The 20057-nt window shown below is 49.0% G+C and overlaps 1 protein-coding gene across 1 annotated transcript in view; it reads left to right on the forward strand.

Annotated features, from left to right (window-relative positions):
* Positions 1 to 1707: 1707 nt before the first annotated feature.
* LOC144159771 (uncharacterized) overlaps positions 1708 to 20057 on the forward strand; it is a 56574-nt gene continuing 38224 nt past the window's right edge. The window contains exon 1 of the mRNA XM_077691462.1: positions 1708 to 2063. Coding sequence (XP_077547588.1) covers positions 2001 to 2063 — 63 coding nt within the window. The 5' untranslated portion in view covers positions 1708 to 2000. The remainder of the gene's footprint in view (positions 2064 to 20057) is intronic.

Raw genomic sequence — 20057 nt, forward strand, 5'->3', positions numbered from 1 at the left:
CAGTTAGAATGGCTGCGTGTGTAACAGAGTGGTGGGCAGCTTTTATGTCTAAGAAAATTGCGATTGCTATGTGGCTAAAATCCAATTGCTCCTCAACTGACGTGATAAGGGTAATTATATTGTCAATCGACGATCTGTGCATACGGATTCCATTTATCTCTGGCGGGTAAAGGCGTCGGCTCTCGAGGAACCAGGACATTCTTACATGTGCCATGTTCTCCATCAGTTCTCCAATACAGTTCAACAGAGCTACAAGCTGAAAAGAGGAATCACATGTGGGCGGCCGGCTTGTCTTTAGAATAGGAGTCATTTGCGCGAGCTTCCAATCAGAGGGAAGCTTACCGCTCACCCAAGAGGAATAGTAGAACTCTAGTAGACGGAGCAGGGCATTGTGAGGCAAGTGCGTGAAGGTTGCGTAACTAACGCCATCCGGACCTGGACACGACTTGTTTTTTTACATCGGAGATTGCTGCTGTCAGTTCTTGTGATGTAAAAGGTGGGTCCAGTGCGGGAACAGCTGATTCTGGAGGCTTAAGAGGTGCAAGAGTACTCAGCGTTGATTTGGAGAGGATCTTGAAATATTTCTCTGCGACCACTTTCAAAGAGGAGTGCTCGTGCAGTGAGAGGGCAACGAAAGGGAGCAGCTTCTTAGGTTGCGTGCGTAACTCTTTGACAGCACACCGGATGCGCGTCAATGGTGTGTTAGTATTTAACGTTGCACAAAAGTTCCTCCACAGTTGTCGCTGAAGCTTGTTTAGGTGACGCATTACATGTCTATGAGCCCTTCGAGAAGCGTGTAAATCTTCTACAGATTTTGTACGGAGGGCCTTTCGCTCCACCCGGCGACGAATGGCACATAATCATTGTTACTCAGCGTCATTATTGGTTTGATTCCAGCGTTTTGTTCTCAAGCATGTGGAATTCCGAAAACAGTGAAGTATCGTTGGAATAATTTCGTCATCTGGAGTCGCTGCAGTAATGCAGCGGCGTATGGCTTCCCCGAAGGCTCTCCAGTCTATGCACGCGACCTGTTCTTTGTAAGTGTGAGAGTGCGAGTCACGAGTTGATATCAAAACCGGGTACTGGTCATTTCCTCTTGTCTCTAAGTCTGTGAACCACGTAAATTTTGTGAAGAAACCAGCAGTAACGAATTATAAATCGATACAGCTGGTTGTTTTGAGGGATTTGAGGGAGATAATGCTGCCATCATTTAGGCGCTCAATTCCAGGCCTAATTAGAAGTTGACAAAGTGAGACTGATACTCATTCACATTTCACACTATTAAATTTGTTTTTGTCGTCTCGTCCGTACCACACTGGAACCACATTTGACTTATCTGCGCTCATCGCCATTCACGAACTCATTTGCCGCCATGACAACGAATTTATTCTCAAAGTGCACGTGTGCTATTACAGCTTTACCTCCAGTACCTCCGCCTGCGTCGCTCTTCTCGATGGCATGAGTCCTGGCAGGCACCCTAGATGCTTTTGCGAAAGCTTTCAGAATCTAACCCAAAGATAGCTCTATCGATGGGCAAGCAAGCCGTTGGGTAGTGAAATACAATGCAACCGAAATAGCAATTTCGTCGAAAACAAGCGCTATCATGAGGGCGCCCAAGCCCGTTCACCACCTATGCTCACGCGGGAACAATGCGGTAGCCAAAAGGGGCTTATGAAAGCGACCTCTTAAGCAGTTCGATTGTTTTCGGGTCGCAACCACGTTTGACTATTTTTATGCATTTCTTTGCGGGTCCACATTGGGCAAATCCTGGCCTACGTCAAACTTATATCCACACGTGTAAAAAACTGTTGATGATTCGGAGACGAAAGCACAAGTGCATAAAGGAGGTTGAGGCTGGTCTGTACTAAGGGTGCTGTCCCCACATGCAGTCACCTATCTGATCGCACTTGCGCAACTTTCGTAACCACGGAACATTTATAGATCTTTTGGGATAGACAGCAAATCTTAAGTTGCCTTGCTAGACGCCGCGAGAAGGCCACATGCGGTTCCTGGCTCCTTTCTTCGTCGTGTTTTTTGCAACAGTGGTGTATTCGAAGAAGTGGGTAAGTTAGTTCAACTGCAGCAAGTACCTCATTATGGCGGTAATTTACATCGATGTAATTGCACTGAAGCATATTAATGTCGATAGATAAGAAATAGAAAGCATGCAACTATTTAAGACATGGATTGTGTTAGCGTTTCGTAGTCACTTACTAAAACAAACAGCCTACTTAAACCTTGCAGAAAGTACTCTTGTTTGACTTCTATTCTCGCAAGTGCTCTTGCGGATTCCGTGGTTATAGTGATGATAATAATAATATTGTTTGATAATAATAATAATATTGTATGATAATAAAACATTAATGGGGCGTACAGTGTACAGAAGAGAATATACATGTATTTCTAACAATGGGTGAAGTGAATTTGTTTACAGCATGAGTAATGTATCACAAATATAGGTTTCATATTCAAACATACAATGCAACGCTCTTGGGGTTCAACAAATATAAAGAAACAATATTTCACAACAAACAACACTTCAAAGTGTAAAGAATGGTGTGCCATTCCGGACTAGGTATTTTCTACATTCGCTTTTGAATGGGATAAATGGTCTTAGGAAATTTATTTTCATATCACTGCTATTTAATATTTTTGTAGCTTGATAAACAATAGTCTGTTTACCGTAATTAGTGCGGATTGTAGGTGGTGGAATTAAGGGCTTGCGTATTGGGTATGTGCTAGGTTTCGCGGTTAGTACGTTACGTAGGCGGTTTTTATGAATGTGTTGTAAGAGTTTAAAGCAATAGATTTGATCAGCTTTAAGCATGTTATACTTAATAAAGAGCGGGTCTGTCCTTAAATTTAGGTTGTTTTCCTGGTAGTTCTACCATATGAAAAGCATTTGTTTCTGCAAAATATTCAAGGTATTGTAGTTATAGGCCGTTGTGGTTCCCCAAATTAATATGCCATAACTCAGTCTCGAATAGAAAAGACAATAGTAGTGTGTTTGTTTTAGCGAGGGGGTTATCAGATGTTGAATTCGGTATATGCTTCCTGTTACTCGTGACAACTCAGCTTTTGGTTTGTTGACTTGAAACGACCATGAAAGGTCCTCCGAAAACCAAACACAAAGAAATTTTTGTTGAGCCACTTGTTCCAATAAGTTACCCTCATACGTGAGTTTAAATGGGCTGGTATCTCGTTTACTTGCTGGCTTAAATATGATGTATGTTGTCTTATTTATATTAAGGCTTAAATGATTTGTTTCTAACCACGGCTATAGCTGGGCAGAGTGTCTGGGCTGAGATTTCCCGCCAGAAGTTCAACAGTATAAGTTGCCCTATTTGATCGTTGAATTTTACAGGAAATTTTGAGCAAAAATATGCTCGTATGACCTAAAAATTATGCAAGGCATCTAATACAAATCGTGTTGGGAAGTTTGATATGAGTAGCTTTTTTTCTCAAACTACTGCCCTGTAAAGCAGAAGCTGATGTCAAACTCATTTCAATCCAGGCCACTCCAAGCAAACAATGTGCGATAATATCAGCATCAGAAACTTAAACAGCACATTTTAACTTTTAATGTTTTGGGAAAAAACCCGCCCGCATCTTTCCACGGGGGGAACTCGAGTAAATGCGTCGCAGAGTGGTGGGGGTACCGCGTGAATGTTGCGTAATTGGGTACGGATTGGGAATGCTTAATTGTTATTTTGTCTTTATTATTCTTATTTATTGAATAAAGGAGAAGCGAAGGCAAGGAGTGTAAAGTTAAAGTCTGTCTTTATTGCTTGGTGCCGTCAAGCAAAGCGTCAAGTCAAGCGAAAGCCAAGCAAAGACGCCCTTGACTGAATTCCGAACGCACGCTCCGCCGCTTATATACACGCCGCCGTCGTTCGAGGGAGAGGAGTACGGGGAAGAGACGCGCATGCGCACACTTACGTACACAAGCGCGTGAACTTTCCACGCACCTACCACGCCGTTATCACGTGTACACGCCCTGCCGCCGTTACTGTTGAGCGCGACGCAGCGCACGGGTAGCTACGACGCATGCGCGCACAGACACGCTCCCCCCGCACCGCCGCAGCTGTTGTTGAGAGCGACGGAGCGCACGGGGTACACGCGCTCCTCCCGCACCGCCGCACCTGTTTTTGAGAGCGAGGAGGGTACGGGGGAGACACGCGCACCTGCGCCTCGACGCGACGCGCATGCGCAGTGAGCGTGTGGACGGCGCCGACAACATCGACGAGTGACATCGCGAGCCTAAGAAATGCTCCGCATTTAAAAGAAGCGCGGATCCAGCCAGGGTCGCCGGGAGTCAAGATCCCGCTCCAGATCCAGGGGGCCCTTCAGAGACGGGAGCAAGGCACGATCAACTTCCAGGTCCCGCAGAAGGACACCCAGCGCCAAGCGAAGAACCGCAGAAGATGCGACGGGAGTACAGGTGAGCTGGGCTCAGATGCTCTCTCCACGTGCTCAAACCCCTCCTCCTGCTACCCCCAATCCCCCTAAGCGTGACGAGCCGGCGGAGATTAAACGACTAAACGCGCAGCTTCTTGCCGAGATTAAACAACAACGCCAAGAAAACAGACAACTCCATAGTGAGCTTCTCGCCCTGAAGGCAGAAATTAGGCAAGGAGCAAACATTACGCCAGAGAAACGCAAAAAACACGAACGCCCCGAACCAACTGCATCGCAAACACCCAATTCAGAACCAACTTACCACGATAGAAGTCCCGCTGACTCAAGAGAATACCGAAATTGCCGAAACCGTAAAGCAAATGATGGTCATGCTAAAACAAATCACGCAACGATTAGATAAATTAGAAGTACAGGGATAGACGACTGTTGCTCGTCACTCTCGCCGAGACCTCAAACCCTACAGCAGGCCATCACAACTGGCAGAAGATGCCACTTCTCAAGATGGCAACTCCCAAGAATAGGCGGATTCCTACGCAAGCGTCCGAACTCACCATATGGCAGTGGAACTGTAGGAGCTACAAGAACAAGGCCAGCTCATTGGCTCAGTACATTGCCACGGCTCAGGAGTCACCAGATGTTATTACCCTTCAGGAAACAAATTTCCCGGGAAAACTACCCGGCTTTATCTCATATGAATACGGACCCTCAAGTTCTCTCGCCACGCTAATAAGCAAACGAATCACAGCTATACAGCATCCGCTCCAGGAGTCGGAAAAAATTGGAATATTGGAGGAAATATGCCCGAGGAAAGTTAAAGTGCCGCAGAGCCTTTACTTACGAAACATACATTGCCGTCCAAGGGGCCAAGACGCAAACCTCTCTTTCGTCATCAAGCAAGCAAAACGCATTGCATTGTCTGATCCCCTCATCATCGTGGGAGATTTTAACGCCGCACATCCTTTATGGGGATACAGCTACACCAACAAGAGAGGAACCGCGTTGCATTCCATCCTTGAGGAGGAAAACTTCATACTGCTGTCAGACCCGCATACTCCCACGCGCATGGGTAACAGCGTCTCCAAAGACACGTCCCCTGATCTCTCCATCACTACAGGAAACGTCACGGCTATGTGGTCTCACACCGGGGAAAACCTGGGAAGTGACCATTGGATCCTAGCCACGACAATACTTGGAAAAGAATACGTTATCTCCCTGGGAAGGGAGAGCCTCACGGACTGGCCTAAATTTCGTGAGCGAAGGGAACAAGCCCGACTTGACAGTGCAACCACCCCATTGCTCACTATAGAGGAATGGACCATCCAACTCCGCAAGGATATGAATTGTTTCACAAAAAAAAATTCGGACAACCACTACAACCCCCCGTATAGACCCTCACCTCCTCCATTTATGGGAAGCGAGAAGAAGCCTCATCAAACGCTGGAAACGACAGCGCCTTAATCGTCGTTTGAAAAGGAGCATAGCCCTCCTAACAGAAGAAGCAGCCCGCTATGCGGCTCACCTGTGCAAAGAAAGCTGGCTATCCCTTTGCGACAGTCTCCGAGGCCAACCCAGTACATCAAAGACATAGAGACTGCTCAGATATCTTATGGACCCTTCAAAAAGCAAGACCGAGTCAAATCAAACCATGAAAAAATAATTCACTCTTACCCAGGAGATTCCGCTGTCCTCATGAAACCCCTCCTGGACAAGTACCTCCCCGTCCATCCGAAAACGCCACTACCACCATACTCTGGACAACCAAATATAAAACTGGATGAAGACATCTACATCCATGAAGTAAAAGCGGCACTGCAAACCATCAGACGCAATACAGCCCCAGGGGTGGACGGCATAACCAATAAGCTTCTAGCGAACTTGGATGATGATTCCATCATTGAACTCACCGCCCACCTGAACGCAGTATGGAGGTCGGGCCAACTTCCGGAAGGATGGAAGACGGCAGAGGTGCGCCTTATTCCGAAGCCTGCAAGAGCCTAGAGCATATCACTAACCTCGTGTTTGGGAAAGCTTCTGCAGCATGTCATCCACAAAAGGCTACACCAGTACCTCTAACAAAACAACATGTTCCCACATACCATGTGTGGATTTCGTAATCACCTCTCCACGCAGGACATCCTTCTCCAACTGAAGGAAGAGGTTATGCTGAAATGCTCGAAGAACAACCCCAAAGCTATCTTAGCCTTGTATTTAAAAGGCGCGTTTTACAATGTCAGTCATACGGCCATACTTAAACAACTGAATGGCCCTAACTGCGGAGAACGCACCTACAAATGCATTGGGGACTTCCTCGACGACCGAAAAGCCATTCTGAAGGTGGGAGATTTAAACTCAAATACAGTTTCTCTCGGCAACAAGGGCACGCCCCAAGGTGCGGTCCTTTCCCCCTTGCTGTTAATATAGCTTTCATAGGCCTCCCTCTGCTCCTGGATGCCACACCAGGCATACACCATAGATTATATGCGGATGACATCACCATATGGGCCACTCATGGGTCAATGGGGGAAATGGAGACCAACCTACAACACGCGGCCGACATTGTCAGTGAATACGCACGACAATCTGGTCTAGCTTGTGCGCCGCAAACATCTGAGCTGCTTATCGTCTCACCACGTAAAAAACTCCCTCCCGGGTCGCCAACCATCTCCCTAGAAGTGGATGGCCACCTTATTGTTCCAAATCAGCAGGTGAGAATCTTAGGCATGCTTCTACAAGCGGATCGCTCCAACACCAAACTGCTAGACCGACTTGAGCCCACCACGGAGCAAGTCTCCCACAGGATCCGCAGGGTCAGCACAAAAACGAGAGGTATGAGAGAGGCGGGTGTGCTAAGACTTGTCGAAGCCTTTGTAATCTCTAGGTTTACTTATGCCCTCCCCTACGCTGTGCTGTCGAAGGCTGAAAAAGACAGGGTAGGACGCAAAGCGTACAAACTGGCATTGGGACTACCTGTCAGCACGTCGACACAGAAACTCCTACACTTGGGAGTTTATAATACCTTGGATGAACTCCTCGAAGCTCATCATAAGAATCAATTATTACGTCTGAGCTCCACCTCCACCGGCAGGACACTTCTGAACCAGCTGTGCTTGCGCTCACTGCTTCAACACCCCCAGGCCGATGTGACTCACCTTCCGCATGAAATCCGCCAATTCATTGATGAGGCCCTACTGCCCCGGAACATGCATCCAACGCACCATCAGGATCGCAGAGACGCCAGCGCTAAAGCTATCTTCAAACAGTACGGCCAAAACGCCACCACAGTATACACAGACGCAGCCTCCTATCCCGGGAGGAGAGCTATAACTGCTGTTGTGACTACAGCTCAAGCCCTCCTCACAAGTTTATCAATTCTTACCACCCATGCACAACAGGCAGAAGAAGCGGCCATAGTCCTAGCAATTGCTCAAACCGCTGCAGAGATCATAATTAAGGACTGCCAACAAGCATACAAGCATGCAGACCTTTCTCCCACGGCTTCATCTCACCCCCCCCCCGCCACACAAATTCTGCTGCAGAATCCTCCACAACACCCCGTAAGGATTATTTGGGCTCCCGCCCATGCCGACGTGCCTTACAACGAAGCTGCCCATCAGCATGCCCGCGATCTGACACACCGGGCTAGCCAGGAGTTCGGCGAGCAGCGGCGTGACTGTCCCCTTTTGTCCTACAAGGATCACGCAGCACTACCGCCTGCAGCCAACCATGTACCATCCTCCACACAAAAACCCAACAAAAGAACAAGAACGCCACCTTCGAGGTATCCAAACCAATACCTTTACCCACCCAACTAGAGCCCACATTCTGGCTCCCACCCTGTAATCCTCACAATGCCGCTTCTGTGAGGCTCCGGGCAGGCTTTACCACATTGTGTGGGGCTGTGATAAAAACCCTTACCTACCCCCTCTGCCCTTCCCCTCCCCTGAGCACTGGGAGAGAGCACTGTCCAGCTCGGACCCTGATGACCAGCTTTGGCTGGTGAAGAGAGCCCAAGAAGCTGGACGGTCTCCAGGGGTCCTGGAATAAGGACTCTTCCCCAAGGCGAACTTCTTCATAGGGAAGTTTATTCCTCCTCCTCCTTCCTCCAATCCAATGCCCTTCGCGAGAGAGTATTCACTATCGGAGAGGAGAGGGGGTGAGCGGCGGAGAGCGCAGCTCGCGCGGCGAGGAGAATGGGGGAGGGGTGTGGACGGACAACAACAACGCCGTATGGTGGGGCAAGGCGAGTGAATGAAATGCAGTCGCATCTAAAGCCTGCAGAGCAGACGCCTCGCTATACCCCTCACCGACACTGGCCTGCGCGCGTCAATTTGTTGACTGCTGCTTCGCCACCTGTGCATTCTTTGAGACCTCCTCGGTGCTGTTTGATTGGTTAGGGGAGCACAGGTTCGCTCCAATAAACTTCTTTTCCTTAAAGACAACTGTGTCGTCTTTGGCTGTGTGAAAATATTTTCCTTCGCTGTCAGCCCTCGCTTAATGGCGCGAAAAAAGATGAGCAGTGAAGGCATTATTCATAAGTGTTGCACAGCCCATTTAGTTTGAGCTGGGTTGTTTTCCACCCGGGACAGCCCCGTACTCGTCAACGCTCATTTACATTATTTAAGCGCTAATCCAGTTGTTCTTTTTTCCAATACTTCTTACGTCGACCCAAGTTGTACTTCCACTTTCTTAGTAGATCCTCACGTTTTTGCCGATAGGTCAACACCCGTCCTCCGCGTTGTTACGCACGTTCCTTCAAGCGAGAGTAATAGGCCACAATTTATTACTTTAGAATGCTTGCCGGCGGTAACCCAGACGATATAATTTCTGCATCTCAACTCTTTTCAGGCCTACAGTCTCCGCAAGCAACTTTTGCAGGATGCTTGCAGTCTTTCACATCTAACATATCATTTTCTTTTCGAATGGGGCGCTTTCTGTATATCTGTTTCCTCTTGTATTTACTATTTTATATCATACCTTCAACTCTTCGACCGAGCCTTCTGCGCACTGTTGCTAAACTGTAGTCGAACGTTTTGTTCCCAATTATTGAACAACTGACTGCCATCTGCCCATCTAATGTGCCTCAGATGTTCTCAACTTAGTGAACCCCCAAGTTCTCGCAATAAAGCTTCCTTAATTTTTTTTTTGTAGACACGCTCTACAGATCGCTAAGTAGTGCTTGAGACAGTACGAAAGATCAAGATGCACAGGACGGCACTACCTTCCAACTAATTTTATTACGCGTAAACGCAAATACATACTCAGAACAAACACGTGTTCAAGGGAAATCCCTCAATATTGCGGTTCTATAAGCCCAAGACTGCGATATTCATATTTTTACAAACAACCCACCACAATACGGAAAAAATCCCTTTCCCTGTAGCGCCACATAGGCAAGGCTGACGCACTTGCCTTACTTTTTTCTAATATGCAATGCTTCTATTATCTCTCTCGTGAACTGGTGATTGTGCCCCCCAAAATCCTGGTGTTCTCAAAATCGCAGACTGCATTTCACTTGGCTCTTGTTGGTGTGGGTCGCGTATTGCCGAGTGATGTGCGCATAATTGTTCTTGCGGACATCCGGTTCTCCATGAGTCGCATATCGATGCACGTGTCTGCCTGGCCAATATCAACGCGAACGCATGACAATGGCAATGATTAAACAATGCTAGTGTATTACGGGACCAACGGAGAAGCATGCTTGAGGTTGCAACAGCTGCCCAACTTCTGTCCAGACAACTTTCTTTCTACCAATTTTCCGAGAAAAGCGCTGTAACTCCGTATCGTCCGAAAATATTATTCAGGGAATGCTATAAACGGCGCTTGTACGGTATCACACCACCTTTCGTTTTTTTCCGCCGGCCGACCACCTTTCAAGACTCCTCGTTTAAAATCATCACTTTTATCACTTCTGGGCCCATTTGCGCATTACGTGTTCTGGCAAACCTTCCGCGTTAAGCCTGGTGATCCATGCCTAGAAACTGTTCCCAGTTTAATGCAGACAGGACTTACAAACAGCTGACCTTAAAACCGAAAAGGCAATTGCACTATTTGCCAGCTTGTAGTGCCCTTAACTGAAATTTAGAAGTGGTTTCGCAGACCTAAGACGATATTCTGAGCAGACATGTCCTGGTTCAAAAATTTCACGCAAATACAGGAATTGCAGCGGGAAGTCTATCGGAAGCTCACACGTGAAATTAAGCCCAAGGCCCCGATCTTTCAAAAATTTCAGCTCATCGATCACTCGGTGAAATACATTGCACTTGTCCACAAAAGATAACAAAATCGTCCGCGTATATCACAGTTTCGATAGCTAACCCGCACAGGTTCTGCTGAATATGCCTGTAGATAAGAAAGAGAAAAATATTGCTAAGGACAGAAGCCACCCTAGGACTGATACATATCCCGGCTTTTGTGCAATGTTAAGCCCCCATTACACGCTACAAAGGTGTACTTCCAGTATAAAGAGAGAATTTCTAGAAACCCGCTGATTGGAACAACGACACTGTTCATTCACCTAATTTAATTTTTTTCCTCGGTAATGCACCCCTTCCCCCTGTCCATTATTTCATCGTGACGAATGGTGCACGGCCGCTCGATGGAAACTAGGTCCGGCCTGCTCATTCACTCGCCGGCAATGGGCGGCGGCGTGAGAGCGGAGTTGTCAGTTGCCGCCGCTACTTTCGGCGGGGGCGCCACGCATCGCTGACAGCTCCCGCGGCGGTCGCTTCGGGGCGCCTACGGAATACCGACGGTCATCGTTCCTTCAAACGTCGTTCACTCGCGTTGTAACATGCGTATCTGGAAAATAATAACACCACAATTTACGGCAAAGACATGCCTTCAACATCTAAGAATTTCATCTGTTTGACGGCGGTAAGTAATTCTTGCTCGCGGTTTAAAAGGACGAAAGCGATGCGACCGCTCCCGCGACCCAGTTCCCGCGATGTTCAGGAATATGACTGTAGATGTTGCAGTGGCAATTCGGTTTGAACACTGCAGCCCGTTTGTGCTGGAAAATAAAATTATGTTAAGCTGCCATTCACCATATGCTAATTGAAGGACAATGTTAAAACGGCCGTGTTTTAACATGGCCAAGCACAGGCTCAGCAGCACCAGGGCTGTCTCATGTTTGAATTCAGGCACGGTAATTTTGCCCCGAACTACGTGTCCCCAAATGCGGAGAAATAGTTGGTCACATCACTTAGTAAACCAGTTATTTACTCGTTAAACAGGGGCGTAAAGTGCTGAGATGCGCTGCGAACCTGATTGTTTTGCTAGAGAAACACCTGCGTGCTATCGGTAATGTGTTTGTGGTTTGCTTTCTTCTTTCCGTATTTCGTTTGAATCGTGGTTTGATTTCGCATGTGCGATCGAGTGTCCCGTATGTGTGAAATTTGTTGTGTGAAGCATGTGAAGTCTGAAAGGCCGCTTGGGTGTGTATTCAAAGATGTAATAAAAACTGCGTGCGATTGAGAACTTGTGTATTTCTGCGTGATTCTATGTCGTCTAGCATTTGCACTGCTTGTCGTGTTTCATTTTGAACAGCAACGAATTAGCTCAGCTTCCAGTTTTAGTAATCCGTACATGTTAACTTCAGGAGAACAGCAACGAATTAGCTCAGCTTCCAGTGTTAGTAATCCGTACATGTTAACTTCAGGAGAGTGGAACCGGAATAACCCGGGCAAGCAACACGGTTGGAACACGGCCCCTCGATGGGATCCATCGAGCAGCCGTGGTCGGAAGGATTAATGCGGCTTGCACCATGCATCGCGCGTGGGCGACGGGCGAGGTCATGAAAGCGAAGCTTACGGTTGCCGCTTGTACTCGCAGTGGGGCGCCACGTATCAGCGCAGACTACGGTTTGGGCGCGGAAAGCAGCAGTGGCGGGAGTGTTGAAGCTCGCGTGAGCGCTTTGAGCTTTTCGTTTCGCATACTTCCGCGCATTGCGCGCTTGATATAACGTACTAGTGTGCTTCAGGCTATGAAATGCCTAAGTACTGCTGCGTGCCGCGCTGCAAGTCGAATTCCTCGAAAACCTCGGACGTCTGGTACCACGAGTTTCCGGCCAAAGAGCAACTCCGTGACGCCTGGCTGCACAACATCTCCCGTCAAGGTATCGACAAGGGCAGCCAATGGAAACCAAGCTCCCGATCAGTCGTTTGCTCGCTGCACTTCAAAGAGGATGACTACAAGGTGGGATTGAAGCGCAAGTTCTTGCTACCAACAGCTGTACCGACAAGATTCCCGTCGTACCCAACGTACATGCAGCCGGGAAGCCCGAAAAGAAGGAGGGCGCTTGTTCGGCCGCCGCTCGAGGCGTGTGCGCCGTCATCTCAAGCAAGCAATGAAGAGCAAGTGAGCACAATGGTTGCATAAAATTAAACGATTAAACGTTCAATTCTGGACCTAACTGGGAATGAAGAAAGAGATCAACCGCACTCACCGGCAGAGGAAGACACAATCCTGTACGCTCTCACGGACATGCTATCATGCGGCCAACGTAATTTTGAGACTCGAGAATGCCAGACTTGGTTCGATCTGGCAGGCTTTTTCGATAACACCAAGAGAAATGCCCGCCGCCTTAAAATGAAAGAAAACAGACTAAACGAAAAACTACAAAAAATGAAAAAACGCTGCGACGAATTTCGCGAACAAGTGAAGAAGTTCGAGGAGGACCGCGCTGTACAGGCAGTTCGACACAGCAGACAAATTTGTAAGCTCCTTTCAGACACCGTATTCCCACACCTCGCAGACTGTCCGCTGATGTGGTGCACCATCAACAGGGACCCGTACCACTGTCATGAGCTGTGCGAAATGGTCTTGAAAAAGCTATTGAGCCTGCTTCTTGCCACCTGGGCTGGCGACGTTAATAGCTCTGTGGAGAATTCACTGAAGCTTTCGCGAAAACATTTCTCGCCAAAGGTTTTCCGCTTGTAAAGCTGATGGCCGGTGAGCCATAGGCGAAGAGGACTTACATATTTTCTGACAAACCCAATAAATCCCCCTTTAAATGGTGTATTAAATTTATCCTTGATGTCCAAGCGATTTATATTTCAATTACCTTTCAATTGTATATTACTTTTTGCAACTAGTGTAAATCAAAGAACGACTGCCACAGTTTTACCCCATTCCAACTGCATCCTTTCCGAGTTTTGGTTCCCATGTAAATAGTGCTCTTGTTGCAATTATTCAGTTCATAGTTGCCTTCACCGTGTCCACTTTATTCGTGTGTCCTCCATAATTTTGTGTACCCTGTAACCTAACGCGCAGTCTAACAATATTTCCAAAAGAAATGGGCCAATGGACCCTGAAAGGTATTAAGATTATTCCAGTTCCCTTTGAAAACGCAGTTAAATCAAGGTGTGAAAATATCCAGTCACATTTGTCAAACGCGCATTGAGAAATGGGCGTGTACGGCGCAGCATAAAACGTTTACGTAATTTTTACGTACGCGCAAGTTATAACGTCTTTTGTTATAAATAAATGCGGTTGCTCAGACTAGCTTGCCACGCCAAATATTATTCCTGAAAGCCTTGGGAAAGTCTTTAGAAAGAAAGCCTCCTATTGCGCTCGACTTTGTCAATGCGCCACATGATAATGTCGCATGCGGCGCGCTAAAAGGAAAACAAATTTAGCGCTGTGCCTACTTCTGAAATAATAGCTAGTACGTGACGCCTATATTGTGAGTTTCCCCCTCACGTATCACCGCATATTATTATAAATTATATAGATGCTGACTTCTGCCGTCGGTGCAGTCATGAACAACTTACACCGCATTGAAACCGTGACCGCGGCCGGCAGCCGCCGCTCTTCTTTCACCGATGATTAGCGCCACGACTGACGCTGCGGCGGAAAGGGAAACTAACGCCGTCACCGGCGGAGAGGCGCGTTCGGCAGGCCGGACCTAGTTTCCATCGAGCGGCCGTGAATGGTGTAATGTACATCCTCTGCATTGATTCTGAACACTTTGCACGTGTCGGAGTTGTTTGTAATGAAAAATTATACGAAGCTATCCGAGTTGAGTATCAAGAACAGATCGTGATACCCTAAGGAGCCCAGGTGTTTCTGCAACTACCTAAGTATCACCCTACGCCACGAGCTCCAAAACAATAGCGCCAAACGGCACATTGGGTTTGTTCGTTTTAGCGAAGAATAAGAGTTCCAGTGTTAAATCTTTCGATGTTTTGAAGTACCTGCAAGACATTCCAGGTTGTAGGTATTTTGTAGTGAAACAGCACGTTCGTTCACCTTTGAGGCTTTCACATCTATAGGCTGAAAGTTCTTACGAACAGCCAAGATTGTTTACACGGTAACAATCCATCGGGAATGATGACAAAGCAAGCAAACTTATCCGACGTAATGACGCGCAACCGGTTACTCACCGCAACCTCGCCACACTCTCGGGCCGGCTGGGGCTGGAAAAACGCACCTTCAGTCCTGGAGAGTACAATCATGGACAATTCAAATGCGAACCGCGGAGCGCGTGGCCGAAGATACCGGTGCCGTCACCTGGCAGCGGCCGTGGAAAACTCACGGACATGCGCAAGGGAGCGAGGCCGGTGTCCGACTCCGATATGTTGCCCTCTGCTCGCTCACATGCTTGCTTTGTCGCCGCGCCGCAAGAGCGTTGAAATCTGAGCTGTTAGCGAGGCGGCGCAAGATAGTAGGCAACTGCGGTTACTCAGCGCTCGGCGCCCACGATCGGCCGCTCCCCGCCTTTGCCAGCGTCACATGGCTGCGCGTGGGTGGCGTAGTGACTCGAACCAACGACGACCATTGGCACCATGGAGGAAAAAAAAAAGCTAGGAGACGGCATGACGTCACGCAGCTAGCCTTCGCAAGCCCAGGTCCGTTGAAGCCGCTCCCTCCGCCGTTTCCCTTTCTCAAGCCGCGAAGTCGGCCCTCCAAGGTCGGGTGGGCCCGCGGCGGCGGCGGTCTCCGACTCCGGGGCATCTCTCGTGTTTCGTTTGCGGTAGCTGTTCCCCGTCCTTCCTGCATTTGTCTGCTCGGCGATCTCATGCCCGTGTGCGGGCAGGAGTGCCGCGTACGTGCGGAAGACAAAAGCCGTGGGAAAAAAAACCAACATATAGCAGGCTTCGCGACAACGGGCCGCAGAGCAGTTTCGAGTAGACGAAATTGAAGAGCGCGGCGGCCCATACAGAGGCGGTGCGGTGGGGTCACGTGGTGCAGTGACGCCTGGGCCGACTTCGATTTTACTTTTTATGTATAGGCTTCACGTTTCTCCGGCGGCGCCGTCTCCTAACTTTTTCTTCCTCCATGATTGGCACTAGCCCAAAGCCATGTTTAGAGCAGTCAGGAGTTCATCATGAGGCGTCGCATGCATGCAACAAGACCAAAAGCAAATAAATTAGCCCATTGGCAACGGCGTCGTAACTCGGTTTATTTCGGCCAGGTAGCAGCCGCACAGTGCCAAGGCATACAGATCGCAGCATGTGCTTTGTGCCAACAACAACAAAAATAAATGAGATGACGGTGAGCGACAACCCGAAAACTGCCAATTATCAGTGGCATTATTCCAAAAAAATGTTAAAAATGCAAGTGCCATGGCAAACAGTCGCCGGGATAGGCAGCAGCCCCTGGACAACAAAGGCAGTGGCGGAGAGCCTTTTTGAGACACTTCAATACTTGGTGAAGTCCCCCTTGGCAGACACAACAGCCGCCACACGTCGAGGAATGCTCTCGAAAACGCGCCGCGAAGTCGGTAGCCCGGAGGCGCTGCCACCCCTCTTCGACAGCTTGCCACAACGCGTCACGCGAGCAGCCCTGTAGCTGTCGGCTGCTAAAGGAATTCTTCATTGCTCCCCACACGTTTTCAATTATATGCATGTCCGCCCCCTGTGGTGGCCACTTGATCACCATCACGCCTCGCTCTTCCAGTAGGTGTTTTAGTGACCGAGCCATGTGTATCGGGCTTCGGTCATGCTGCAAATAAAACAGACCATCCGCGAATGAACCACCGAGGGCGTAGGCTATCGCCACGCTGTCAACGATGTCCTCGTAGGCAGCCGCGTTGAAGCGGCCCTCGATACGAACTAACGGACCGAGGCCATGGCTTCAAATCGCACCCCACACGCTAACGGTGCACCGGCCGCTACTTCAAATTCGCTGCAGGTTGCACGACTCGAATCTGAGGAAGAAAGAAATCGCAGTATGTTAGTGCAATTATATCGTTCAGACGTTTGTTTATTTCTGGGCTATCGTCGACAGATGCCCCTGACGGACAATTTCGCTCCGGGAAAGGCAGTGCTGTAGGCAAGTAAATGACTGCATATGCTCCGCCGTCGTTTTTTCTATTGTGAGTCACAAAAGAAACTTGGCGCCCAAGCTTGGAAGCGCAATAGTTCTGAGTACTGGCGAGGGCTGCGCCGAACAAAGATATGAAATGTCTGCACTGCAAAACGCGTGGTGAGTGGCAACAATCCTTCACGTAAACGAACATGCAAGCAACACTAAAGCTTGTCGTGGGCTCGTTTGCCTGGTTTATCTTTTAATTATATTCGCACCATCGCTGTGTATTCTATTACTATTTGGTTTTAAAAGAAAAAGAAAAACATTTGCATCACTCATACTTGGTGTTCACGGCCCTCCAAATGCCTTGGCGCTGATCCCAACAGCTTGAAAATGTGGATTCGTCCGTGAAGAGAACACAGCTCCACTCTTCCGCCGTCCAGGTTGCGTGGTCTTCTGCGAAAAGCAGTCTTGCAAGCTTGTTCTCTTCGGATAGCTTGGGCTTTCTAGCGGGGACACAGTTTCGTAGCCGCACATCATGTAAGCGGCGTCGAACAGTTTTCGTTCATGCCGAAAGGTCGAGCTCACACTTGATTTTTTTACAACTCATGGACGGCTTTACTACCGCGGCGGCCACGATTAGCATGTATTGCTCACTTGTAGTAGCCCGTGGTCTGCGTCCTCGGGGAAGTTTCTCGATCCGGGCCTCATCGCGGAACAGTTGCAAGATGCGCTTCACGGTGCATAGTGGTCGTCCTGTAGCTTTCGCAATATCGCGCTGCCTAATACCTTCTTGGAAGAGGTGGTTCATGCGCAGTCGGTCTTCCTCCGGAACGCTTGGCATGGTCGGTTTCAAAAAAGGGCATTGCTGACGCCCTCTTCGCATTTTATACAGTTTTGTTGACGCGTCACCCTTTTCCTGGTGTCGCTGTTGTGTCAACAAAACTGTATTTTATACAGTTTTGTTTACACGTCGCCCTTTTCCTGGTGTCGCTGTTGTGTCAACAAAACTGCATAAAATGCAAAGAGGCTGTCAGCCATGCCCTCAATTGAAACCGATCATGCCAAGCGTTCTGGAGGAAGACCGACTGCGCATGATCTACCTCTTCCAAGAAGGTATTAGGCAGCGCGATATTGCGAAAGCCACAGGACGACCACTATGCACCGAGAATCGTATCCTGCAAGCGTTCCGCGATGAGGGCCGGATCGAGAATCTTCCCCGAGGACGCAGACCATGGGCTACCACAAGTGAGAAAGACATGCTAATCGTGGCCGCCGCGGTAGTAAAGCCGTCCCTGACGTCTAAACAAATCAAGTGTGAGCTCGACCTTTCGGCAAGCATGAAAACTGTTCGACGCCGCTCACATGATGAGCGGCTATGAAACTGTGTCCCCCCTAGAAAGCCCAAGCTATACGAAGCGAACAAGCTTGCGAGACTGCTTTTCGCAGAATACTACGCAACCTGGACTGCAGAAGACTGGAGCTGTGTTCTCTTCACGGACGAATCCACATTTTCAAGCCGTTGGGACCAGCGCCAACGCATTTGGAGGGCCGTGAACACCAGGTATGAGTGATGCAAATGTTTTCCTTTTTCTTTTAAAACCAAATAGTAATAGAATACACAGCGATAGTGCGAATATAATCAAAAGATAGACCAGGCAAACGAGCACACGACAAGCTTCAGTGCTGCTTGCATGTTCGTTTACGTGAAGGTTTGTTGCCACTCACCACGCGTTTTGTAGTGCAGTCATTTCATATCTTTGTTCGGCGCAGCCCTCGCCAGCACACAGAACTATAGCGCTCCCAAGCTTGGCAAAGTTTTTTTTGTGACTCACAATAGAAAAAACGACGGCGGAGCATATGCAGTCATTTACTTGCCTACAGCACTGCCTTTCCCGGAGCGAAATTGTCCGTCAGGGGCATCTGTCGACGATAGCCCAGAGATAAACAAACGTCTGAACGATATAATTGCACTAACATACTGCGATTTCTTTCTTCCTCAGATTCGAGTCGTGCAACCTGCAGCGGATTTCAAGTAGCGGCCGGTGCGCCGTTAGCGTGCGGGGTGCGATTTCAAGCCATGGCCTCGGTCCGTTAGTTCGTATCGAGGGCCGCTTCAACGCGGCTGCCTACGAGGACATCATTGACAGCGTGGTGATACCCTACGCCCTCGATGGTCCATTCGCGGATGGTCTGTATTATTTGCAGCTTGACCAAAGCCGATACACATGGCTCGGTCACTAAAACACCAACTGGAAGAGCGAGGCGTGATGGTGATCGAGTGGCCACCGCAGGGGACAGACATGCAAATAATTGAAAACGTGTGGGGAGCAATGAAGAAGTCCCTTAGCAGCCGACAGCTACAGGGCGGCTCGCGTGACGCGTTGCGGCAAGCTGTCGAAGAGGAGTGGCAGCGCCTCCAGGCTACCGACTTCGCGGCGCGCCTTTTCGAGAGCATTCCTCGACGTGTGGCGGCTGTTGTGTCTGCCAAGGGGGACTTCACCAAGTTTTGAAGTGTCTCAAAAAGCCTCCCGCCACTCCCGTTGTTGTCCAGGGGCTGCTGCCTATCCTGGCGACTGTTTGCCATGACACTTGCATTTTTAACATTTTTTGGAGTAATGCCACGGCTAACTGGCAGTTTTCGGGTTGTCGCTCACCGTCACCTCATTTGTTTTTGTTGTTGTTGGCACAAAGCACATGCTGCGATATGTATGGCACAGGGCTGTGCGGCTGCTACCTGGCCGAAATAAACCGAGATACGACGTCGTTGCCAATGGGCTAATTTATTTTCTTTTGGTCTTGTGGCATGCATGCTAAGCCTCAGGATCAAGTCCTGACTGCACTAAACAGGACTTTGGGCCAGTCCAAATGGTCGTCGTTGGTTCGAGTCACTGCGCCACGCACTCGCAGCTATGTGACGCTGGCGAAGGCTGGAAGTTGCCGATCGTGGGCGCTGAGCGCTGAGTAACCGCAGTTGCCTACTATCTTGCGCCGTCTCGCTAACAGCTCAGATTTCAGCGCTCTTGCGGCGCGCCGACAAAGCAAGCATGCGAGCAAGCAGAGGGCAACATATCGGAGTGGGACATGCAGCCTCGCTCCCTTCATCTCAACTGCGCATGTCCGTGAGTTCCCACGGCCGCTGCCAGGTGACGGCACCGGTATCTTCGGCCACGCGCTCCGCGGTTCGCATTTGAATTGTCCATGACTGTACATCCACGCATTCCGCGATTGATTGTGGATGGTCTTCTTCCGGGACACAACACGAAATAGTCCTATTAAGGATTATTTTCTCAACTGGATCAAATGCTGGTTCGACGCCGTGCTACGGGGCCAGGCCCAAGAGCTCTTTGCGGTGGTTCGGTAGTGTCTGCCCCTTCAGAACGATGACC

Source organism: Haemaphysalis longicornis, unplaced genomic scaffold, assembly GCF_048455015.1.
Source record: "Haemaphysalis longicornis isolate Haplotype H1 unplaced genomic scaffold, Haemaphysalis longicornis Haplotype H1 scaffold_10, whole genome shotgun sequence".
Taxonomy (NCBI): domain Eukaryota; kingdom Metazoa; phylum Arthropoda; class Arachnida; order Ixodida; family Ixodidae; genus Haemaphysalis; species Haemaphysalis longicornis.